This window comes from Nanorana parkeri, unplaced genomic scaffold, assembly GCF_000935625.1.
Source record: "Nanorana parkeri isolate BGI_ZX_2015 unplaced genomic scaffold, ASM93562v1 scaffold163, whole genome shotgun sequence".
Taxonomy (NCBI): Eukaryota; Metazoa; Chordata; class Amphibia; order Anura; family Dicroglossidae; genus Nanorana; species Nanorana parkeri.
Window position 1 is genome coordinate 144,739 of NW_017306431.1, and position 10,903 is coordinate 155,641.

The following is a 10,903-nucleotide window of genomic DNA, read 5'->3' on the forward strand; positions in this document are numbered from 1 at the left end:
TATTTTAAAGGGAAATTAAACAGAATTTTCACTGAGCAGGCAATACATTTATAATTGTACATTTTTATTTGCTTACTTTGATTATTGCATTTCATATACCTTACCTCTCGCACTCATCTATGTATCAGGCAATGTGAATTGCATTTGTGTGACTGAAAGAGAAAGAGTTGTCACTGTAAGTCTCATTCACACAAGGGGGAGCTTGGCTTGTGTTTACAGCTGTGCCAGGCTTGAAAGCACGTACTGAGCTAACCACATACATCTTTCTTCACGGGGCAGCTTGAGTGTTGACCTGAGTATTGCATTCAGCATTTGTTCTGGTTTTAACTATTCGGTTCTTTTTACCTCTTCGGAGTGCAATGGAAGATTTAAACACCATCCGCAGGCCATGTGAACATAGCTTTAAGGACTAACTCAGTGGTCACATAATTGGGAGCTCATTCTACTGGGTTCCGAACTTAAACAGTGACCGGGAGCTGTCAACGACAGCTCGGTCACTGTGCTGGGAGCGTGCCAGTAAGGAGTTTCCTCGCTTCCAGCACAGAACAACAAGCAGGCTGACACATGCTTACAGCCAATGTTAAGGCCCACTCGCTGTGCTGACACATGTTAAAGGACATCATGAAATGAATACAGGCAGCTAGAGCTTCCTGCCTCCCTCTCCCATGCTGAGCTCTGCTGTACAACGGATTACTGAGACTGATAGCAAGTCAAATTCAGGTACTTACCGTTAAATATAATGTTTGGCGCTTCATTAGCTTTGGAAAATTAGCTCTAGCTTACCTCCTTAGTGTCCCAAGTGAGTTATTCACATGAATGTGAATAAACAAGGTCTTACTGCTCATCACCCAGGTTCATAATTGGCTTTCTATTTCCTATACTTGTACTTGAGATATGGTTTTGCACCCCTTCTATTGTTTGTTTTTTTATATTAATACCCTAATCTGGAAATAGTGCAGTATTATATTGCAATACTGCAAAAATGAAAATCATACAGACCACTTACTTACAGTGGAGTCCTTCTTATTAATACATAATCATTATAAGAATAATGCCCTGGAAACATGACTAGCATTGTTAGTAAAGCAGATAAATAGAAGAATTCATTTCCAAGGCCGGTCATACATTGTTGTGATCTCAGACGTTTAACATGCCTACAATGGATGGCCTTGGCATGTCAACAAAAGTTGATGGCCTTGGCGTGTCGACAATAGAAAATGCAACCAATCCACGGCAGTCACTGTTCAGGTATTCTGACAGTGTCGTAGCAGGAGATTTGTCCATCCGCACTGTTTAGCCTGCCGGCCGCATGATACAAAAACGATCAGTGTATGGGCAGCTTTGCTCTTATATATATATATTTCATGATGTATTATTTAATACAGGTGCAATAATTTGTGTCTTTTATATCCGTCTGGAATTCAGCTTGAATAGAAGACACACGACGTATGAAAAGGCTAGCATGAAAACCTTAGCCATGGGCAGAAGGTGAATGCTTTTTCCAGCAAGGTAGAGATTGGTGTCCAAGCAGCCAGTCACTATGCCTGATCAATGTACATTGGGGTGGCGGAATGGTTCAAAGCCTACACAAATGCCATATCATATTTGGCGGCCTGACAGCAACCCAGATAGCAAGCAATTGAGCTGAAAGTTTGAAAATGACTTGCTAAACTATTGCTAGACTTGCCAAGCTTCACAATTTTGTTGCACAATTACAGCAAGTCAGCATTGCAAGTCTCCAGATCAACGTGCTTCGCAAAAGTGCTGTACACTTGCAGAGCTCCTGATAAGACCTGCAGGACTCTTGCTGTAGACTTGCCAAGCAAATTTGCTACTAATTCAAAAAGCGTCAACTAGAACTTGTGCTGCAAGTGTTCTGCAAGTCTACAACTTGCCAGGAATATGTGCAGCACGTTAACAAGAATTACAATTTAACCCTGACACAAGTTGGTGGCAAGTTATCCTTGCTATTTGGGACTCTACGCAGGGAAAGTTATACAACTATGATGATGAACTTTATAGTGTCTTCTATTAAACACTGGTCTCACATTGTGGTTCACAGCTCCAGTACTATCAGATAAAGTGCACTTTTTTTTGCCCCCTGACCTAACAGATTCCACCCTCCCGTTCTACAGATGAATACTTAGCTTGAGCCAACCCTTATGGCCTCCTGTGTTTGTTGACATCCTGCAAGGGTTAAATGCTCCTTTGTGTCTAGGTTCAAAAAATAACAAAGTGATTCTCATCCGAAGTCTAGATCCGGCCGCCTCCAGCTTGCCTTCTTCTCAACTCCAGCGATGGTATGTTCCTTGGTATCCTCATGTCCTATACACGGAGTATAAGACGTGATGACTCAAGGACATTGGTCACCTGGACAGACAGAGGGGTGAAGCTTCCCTTCACAATCCTATCTAAAGTTTTCCCTTTACATCAGCCCATTACGACGGCAGTAGCCACGAATATTTTTGGACTTTCGAGGTGTTACCAGGTATTTTACACATCAGCTTTATGGACATCCACGAGTATTTAATTCATCTATATTTTACAAAGAACAAAAGGGCCACCAAGTTATTCACAATAAATTAGAGTGATGTATAAATATGATAAACAGCCACTGCACAATGAAAACAGGCATTAAGGAGTCAATGTTGTCATTTGTTTCTACATAGGTACATAGTGATAATGTTGAAAATAGATGCAGGTCCATCAAGATCAACCTCTGTGTTAAGCTGGCCATACACCGTTAGAATTTTGGTTGATTTACAGGAATCTTCTGAAATTCTGTGGGTCGCCCTGCCGGTGTTCTGTCGAGAATTCCAACCCCGTCTGATTTGCCGACCTTAGCATCTTGTGACGGGGGGCATTGTGCCGGCTTTTCGGCCAATCAGGAAGCCGGGGAGCAATGCTGGCTTCCTGGCCAATCAGGAAGCCGGGCAGCGTGCAATGACTCGCTGCTCGACTTCCTGATTGATCGAAAAGTTGGCCAATCGGGAAGCCGGGCGCTGTGTAATGACAGGGACAGGTGTCTGATTGGCTGGGAAGCCGGCTTCATACTCCCTCGTCAACTCATGAAGAAGGAGCATGGAGCCAGCTTCCCAGCCAATCATGAAGCTGGGCGCTGTGTCATTACACTACGTCCGTCTTCCTGATTGGCCAGAAAGCTGGCTCCAAGCTTTCACGTCACCTTGTCATGGGACTTTCACCTAGTGACGAGAAGCATGGGGACGGCTTTCCTGCTAATCAGGAAGCCAAGTGGCGAGTCATTACACGCCACCTGGCTTCCTTAATGGGACTTTCGGTATCTGCGAGTACTGAAAAAAAATATCGGTACTCGATACCGGTATCGTTGCATCCCTAGTTTTAATGGTTAATTGTGACCAATAATAATATGCTATCCATGGCAGTAAAAGTTTGATGGAATTTTATGCACATCCACAATTAATATTGTAAGCAATTACATAATAATGTGAATAATTAACAATTACAAATAAATACTATGTAAATAACCTCCTGTTTCGTTAATCCCGGTCTGTGAGGCATGCGCAGATGCTGAGGTCAGCAAATCTAACAGAGTCAACAGAACACCGGCTCTAGAAAAGTTACTTAGTTGACTGTTGTTGAAGGAGCCGGATGGAAAATTGTTGGCTGCACAGTGACTGCAGCCAATCACTACAGTCCCGGTTCAGGTATTCTGACAGCAGCTGTCAGAAGACAGTAGCTCTGCAGGCAAGATTTGTCCACCTACGCTTTCTAGCATTAATTGAGAAATCTGTTGGCTTTAGTTTTATGGATTTGTGCCAGAGGAAGACAAACATAACAACTCCTATCCCAGGCATATTCTAATCTGTGATTTGTTTATCTTTTCCTCCAGTCATTGAAACACTTCTACGCATAGACTTTTAGGCCGCATTCACATTAGGGGTACATGCTGCCTTCTGGGATCCCTGCGGCAAGACCCTACGGATTCCTGTGGCAGGATTCCAAGGTGTCCCTGTTTAGGTGCGGCAGCTGTGCCCATTGAAGTAAGGTGCAGGGTGACAGCGGCCCCATCTGTCATCGTACCCGGTATGATTACATGTGGTTTGGGATTTGAGGCTTGGGATAGATTATTGGTGTGGGACAATCATCTATCCCAAACTTCATGTAATTGTACCATGTATGATTACATGCAGACTGCCAGTGACAGATGCAGCTGCTGTCACCCTGTCATTTACTTGAATGTAGACACTTGGGATTCCTGCTGCAAGAATCCACAGGTTCTTCCTGCAGAGATGCCAGACCGCCCCGTATGAATCCAGCCTTACTCTGTATGTCATTAAAGTAGACCTAGGGAGTTCTGTACAGCCAAGCATGTCCGTGCAAAAGCGATCACCAAAAGTTGGTAGTACATAACCCCCACTTGTTAAACATAAGTTACAGCATGTCGCAGGAATCCTAAAACCTGGGGTGCACACAGCATGCCAACTTTGATGCAAATTGGAGCTCTTGCTCCCTGAATCCATCAGGTCTGTGCACTCACCCTTTGATAGGTTTTTGTGTGATGTGGGGGGTCCAAACAGCAAAGTAATTGTATGCTGTGCATGCCCTGTGTTAGGGGACTCCTGATTAACTCTGGTGCTGAAGTCTGACAAGTTGACCGTACGTACTGCTACCTCATGGTGCCTGCTTTGCACAGTTGTGCTGACTGTAGAGCATTCTCCAACAAACGGTTTGCCTTAATGGCACTTTTCCTAAAACACCAAAAAATATTTCATACATAGATATCTCAGAATTTGTTTCCAGGGTCATTTCTATGATTCTCCATGACTAAGATTTAGTTTATCTGATAATTTATCTGCCACCAGCTTCATTCTGCAGTTTTCCAGTGCTTTTATCAGGACAGACACGTTTGCATTCTCTCTCTTCTTTTTCTTCCATTCCCGAAGACATTGCCTTATTTGTTCCTTCATGTTATATGGGTTAGCATAGGCTACTTGCTCTATTGTGCTATCGGTAATGCCAAGAGTGCGTATCAGCATCTTCCAATCCTTCCCAACATTTTCACAGATAATGTCAAATGCCTGGCCAAGCTGGTCTGTGGGAGAAGGAAAAAGGAGATTTGTTAAAGGAAAACACCAAGCTTACAAATTGATATAACCTTTATAAACAAAGGCAAATAATGTTTTATAATGCAAGATGTCTTAACAGAGTGAGAATAAAATTACAGCCATACCCATAGTCATAAACTAAAAGAATGCACATGACGTTTCTTTTCTTATTACAACACTGACTGATTGGAGGGTAATAATAAAGGCAAACTCTCCTATGCCCTAGAAAAAAAAGGGCTACTTGTAAGGCCCCTTGTAGACAGGTAGGTCCGCCTATCAGTTTTTCAGGTGGATCCAGGGCCATCCCTATAATAAGGCAGCCTGATGCTGTTACCTCGGGCAGCATCTCTTTGGGTTACATGGAGGGGCGGCAGGCAGAGCATTCCAGGTTGCTAAGAGCCAGGCAGGGAGATGTGTAAGGGCCATACACATCTCCCCACCCAGCTCTTGGCAATCAGTGATGTCACTGGTTGTTAGGAGTTGAGCGGGACCTTCTGACCAGCATCCCGCCCAGCTCCTGGTAACCAATGATGTCAGAGAGCTGGGTGGGACACTAGCCAGAGCTGGGCAGTGAGATGATCCACCCGCTCCCATGCCCCACATAAGAGTTCACCACCAGCACACCCATCCATCCCTCTCCCCGAATGTGCACCCCCACCCCCCGCCTGAAGCAGAAAAAAGGCTAGGGACCCCCCTGGGTGGATCTGATTGGAAACTCAATGTTAGTCTATGGGCAGCTGTATCTAAAAGGACGTGCATCCGTTTACATCCGATTACCTCCAGGTCCGGAAGACCAAACCTTTTTGGCGGACCTCCGATCGCGATGGATCGGGGTAATTTGATGTAAACTGATACATCTGCTTACATCCAAGGGAAGATTCGGCCATCGCTGGATGGAGAAATCTGCTAGCTTTGGTTTTATGAGTTTGATCCAGAGTAAGACTAACAACAACCCCGGCAAGCATGTCCCAGGCAAACAGGTTCTAGTGATTTTTGTATCCCCCCCACCCCAATCATTAAAGCACTTCTACATGATCTATAAGGTATAAGTCTGTATGTCTTGGCTATGACTAAAGCTCAATTCTGGGGCCGAAACACATCATACGTTTTTGTTATTGACTGTTTATATGGCCTTATGGGAATAAATTGATATTTTTGGTCTGATCCTGTTTGGAATGGCAGTTTTCTATGGATTCTTGGATTTAAGGCTTAGGCGGGAAGCCTCAGTCTGGATGTCATTAAACTAGACCTGATAGGAAGTACTGTACAACCAAGCATGTCTGTGCAATAATGGCCAATTAAAAGTTGGTCGTACATAACTGGCACCCTTTTCATCACCATAGTGTGCTGGGAATGCCCCTATGACACCATCACTGGCACACTAGTACTTTGAACCTGGAATTTTAGCAGAACCCATACAAATACCATTTTCAATTACTTCCTAGAATTATACACACAGTTGCAGTTTAGAAAGATCCAAATAGTATCCCAATACCATCCTTTTCAGTACTCCTATCTCCCCCAACAAAATTTTTACCTTCATCTGATTCTTCGTCCACAGAAACTTCCTCTCTGGAAAGCGGCATCTGAAATCCTTTCACTTCTTCTGCGAGATCATGTCTGTGTGCATGCTGTAAAAGCTGAATCAGGAAATCGAGATTGTCTTTCGAGAGCTCTGTTAACTCCATGAGCTTTGTGAATAGATCCGTCGGAATCATAATGGTTTCCATTTTTTTTCTAGGTATCTTATCCTGGCAAAGAAACTTCATGTTACTTAGATCCGTTTCGCTCAGCTTTCCTGATATTCTTAGCAGCAAGATATTGAAGTTATCCATTTCCTTCTCTTGTCTATCTGTCAATGTTTTCGGTTAATGGTGGATGAAGATTGGCCTGGGTCTCCTTAATCTGGAAAACAGATTGGAATAAATTGTCTTTATGTATCACTTTCATTTTACTCAGCTAGCTTCTGCTTCATACTTTTACTTATTTTTAAAGCGTAGTGAAAGTTTACCAATGTAACTATTTTGGTAAACAAAGCGAAAATATTTGTAAAAGGCGTTATATTATGTATAAAAGGTTTCCCAACATACCTTCTTAATCTTTGTTGGCTCGGAAGAAGATCTGTTCGTGTCCACCGTTAAGTTGTACACACTCTTTAAAAGCAGGAAGTTGGTGAGAATTGTGAACTGAGCATGTCAACTCCCAACTCTCCCCCTCCCTCCCTGAGTTTCAAAACTCCTTCTGCCTGTAATAGGCAACGGTGAACGAATCATTAGAGATCTAGTAAACCAGAATACAAATTGTTTACATTCATCAATTTTTTTTATGAGTGAAGTGCAGCGACTAATTCAATCTGGTAGCATTAGTAAAATAACAGAGAGACCGTTGCTGCATATATATAATTGTTGGATGGACACAGTTTGCTTTCACTTTCAGTTACTTTTGCCTTGACGGACGACAGGAGGCTCAGTCTTCATGCTTCATCACTGCAGTCTTTACTGCATGTGCATTAGTGTGAAAGGAGCCTAAAGCCCGTGGCACACTGCATGCAAAGCTGTCAGGCACGTAGGTTCGCATGCAGTGTGTGAGCTGAGCGCGGCCAGATGAAATACTGCATCTTCAGCCAATTGCCTCGCGCGTAACAACTGAATGGACTTCGCATCGGCTGGAGATGAAATTTTTTATCTCGGCATGCTCAGCTATACGAGGACTTCCAAAGCGGGGACGTGGAGATCAACAATTGGATAAATCATGGCAGGGTGAGTGATCTGGTGTACACAGCAGGCTGTGCTGTATACCAGATCACTCACCCTGTCGTTATTTATCCAATTGTTGATCTCCACATCACCGCATCGGAAGTCCTCACTGGAAGGTCGATATAGCAAGCATCACACCACCTAAAAGAGTTCTCCAACACCAAAGCTCTGATCCACCCCATTACAGTAGTGAGTATAATTATCTCACATACAGTATTCCTCACCTTTCCGCTCCACCCTCCTCTATCTGCTCTTCTTCCTCCTTTTTGTTTCCTCTCTAGCACAAACGTCGGACACCCCGGTCCACACACGCCAGGAGCAGCACACTAGCATTGAAACCAATCCCACCTCTCCGGAGGAGTGATCACCAGCGGGACCTGTTCTTCACAACTTTCACATATGCGAGCTCTCCCAAGCTGATGTGCTGGAGTGAAAATGACATGACACACTGCACGCGAAGATCCGCGCACCATCGCTCCGCGTTGCTTCACTTACAGTGTGCCACAGCCTTCAGTACAGCATATAAAGAGCAAAGAGTCCCAAAGAAGCAATCCCAAAAATTCTGTATAGATCAGAGGTAGGCAACCTCGGCACTCCAGATGGGCTGAAACAACAAATCCCATCATGATTCTGCCTGTGGGAGTCATGCCTAAGGCTGGCCATACACTGCTCTATTTTTCTTGTTTAACCCGCGGGCTGGATGAAAAAAAAAGAGTTGTATTCTCCATCAACACTGCGAGTGTGTCGATCGAGGAATCCCGCGGTTTGCATTGTATTCTGACAGCAGCCAATACCCAAATAGACTCGGTGGCCCATTGACTGCCAGCAGTGTTGATTTTGAAGGCAAATTTCAATTTAGTTTTAGTTTTGATCGTATTTTAGTCATCTAAATAGTTTTTGTCGACTAAATCTAATGGGTTAATTTTAAGTTTAATGCATTATTTAATCACTTGAAGACCGGGGTGTTAAACCCCCTTCCTGTCCAGGCCATTTTTCAGTATTCAGCGCTGAGGTACTTTGACATTTATTCCTTTATGCAGCGCTGTACTGAAATGAATTTTATACCATTTTTTTGGGGACAGATAGAGCTTTCTTTTGGTGGTATTTAATCACCACCGGGGGCTTTTATTTTTTACTATATCACAAAAAGGGATCGGAGAAAAAACCTGTTTCCCTGCGTTATGTTATGAAACATTTATTATCACCCCAATTTTTTGGTAAAATATAAAAGACGGGGTCACGTTGGGTAAATAGACACGAAACATGTTAAACCCTAAAATTGCACGTGCCCGCAAAATCGCAAAGAACTACCACACCCAAAATTGACCATAGGTGACGCTTTAAAAGCTTTTACTGCTCATCAGTTTAGTGCTATCAGTGATTGATGGCCCTAAAATGATTGCTCGCACTCCGACGTTCGCGGTGATATGTAATATGTCCTTTTTAGACATATTTTTTCATATACTTTCACCTGGTGATTCTGCCGATACCACAATATTTCTAGGGCTGTTCTAGGGTGACAACGCTCACTTGCCATCAGGGCCGGATTTCCCACAAGGCCAACCAAGGCCCGGCCTTGGGGCAGCAGGAAGTAGAGGGGTCGCAGGGGTGTGGAACTCCTATCTCTCGATGCCTGGTAGACTTGTGCGCCGTCAAAAAATTAGTTCTGTTTCGCTTCGTTTCGGAATATCCGTTATTTCGTAATTCGTAACTGAACTCAATTCGGATTCGTACGAAATACGAATTTTCGTTAGTGGCGGTTATATTTTCGTAACTTTACGAACATTCGTTATGATGAAGTTAAAAAGCAAAATACTTTTGTTAATATTGGAGTGGTAGTTCTTTTTTTTATCCGAAATACGAATTCCGTTAACGGATTGCGAATTCCGTATTTCGGACTTTAAAAAAAACTACCATCAACTCTAATATAAATGTACTTTGCTTTTTACCTTCAATATAACGAATGTTCGTAACGGAACGAAAATACGTCAACGGAATTTCGTATTTCCTGCCTGTGTGTGTATAACTGTGTATTGTAATGCATCAGCAGCAGCGGATCCGTATCTCGGATTAAAAAAAAAAATCTTGTCATGTTGTTCAACCTCATTTACATTTTACAGGGGTAATATTAGTTCCTGTTTCAAAGAAATTCGGATCCGAAATTCGTTAACGGAATTTCGTATTTCGGATATAATTCGGAAACTGCCATTCGGATTTCGGATGCTCCGAAATTCGGAATTTTAGGAAAATTCGTACAAATTTCGATTCGTAACTAAACGAATCGCACATGTCTAATGCCTGGGACATACAGTTCCGGGCACCGGGCGGGTAGTTGTTTTCTACATTTAGCCCTGCTTTGGGCAAGCAGGTCTAAATTTCCAGGGGGGAAACTGTCACTTGATTTGTACAAGTGAACTCAGTGATGTTGCCGAGATCACTTGTATGCAGCCTGCAGGTCTGCCATTCTTCAGGCGGGGGGAGGGGTGGCAATTAGGGGGGCGCCTTGAGGAAACTGGCCTTGGGGCAGCAGAGAGAGTAAATCCGGCCCTGCTTACCATGCTGTGCCTGTGGAGGAGCAGCGTTGTCACTTTCCTCTCTCTTCTTCTCCACAACATAGGGTGGGAGGGCCCTGTAGTCCACAGGAGATAGCTGAGAAAGCTGATAAGATTGTTTGAGCTTTCTTTTTTGAAAAGCGTTTTTTTTTCATTGTATTTTTCCATTAAAACATTACAACAGCCAAAAAAGGATGTAGCCGCTGGCCGATTTCAGAGTACTCGAATGGTGCCTGCAGCTGATTGCAAGTATTGCTCGCCTGAAGATTTTCAATCTTTTTTGATCAAGGGATGCCAGGACAGGGTGCTGACAGGGGCGCCCACTGTGCGAATTTCAGCCATTACTTGATTAAATTTACATACTGAATGGCCAGCTTTAATGGAAGAACAGCAAATATGTGGTCCACACCCCATGGGAAAGTGTCTGTCTGCCATCCGCCTTCCTTATATTGTGCAACAGGGAGACATCTATTGCAGTATGGGAGAAGAGCATGTTTTTCCTGTTTTA

At 43.5% G+C, this 10,903-nt stretch overlaps 1 protein-coding gene across 1 annotated transcript; it reads right to left on the reverse strand.

The window, feature by feature from the left end:
• Positions 1 to 4,725: 4,725 nt before the first annotated feature.
• On the reverse strand, positions 4,726 to 6,923 carry FADD (Fas associated via death domain). The gene is made up of 2 exons (XM_018554524.1): positions 6,625 to 6,923; positions 4,726 to 5,074 (listed from the first exon to the last, which is right to left on the reverse strand). Exons 1-2 carry the CDS (start codon positions 6,920 to 6,922, stop codon positions 4,791 to 4,793), a joined length of 582 nt encoding a protein of 193 aa, XP_018410026.1. The 5' UTR covers position 6,923; the 3' UTR covers positions 4,726 to 4,790.
• Positions 6,924 to 10,903: the final 3,980 nt, after the last annotated feature.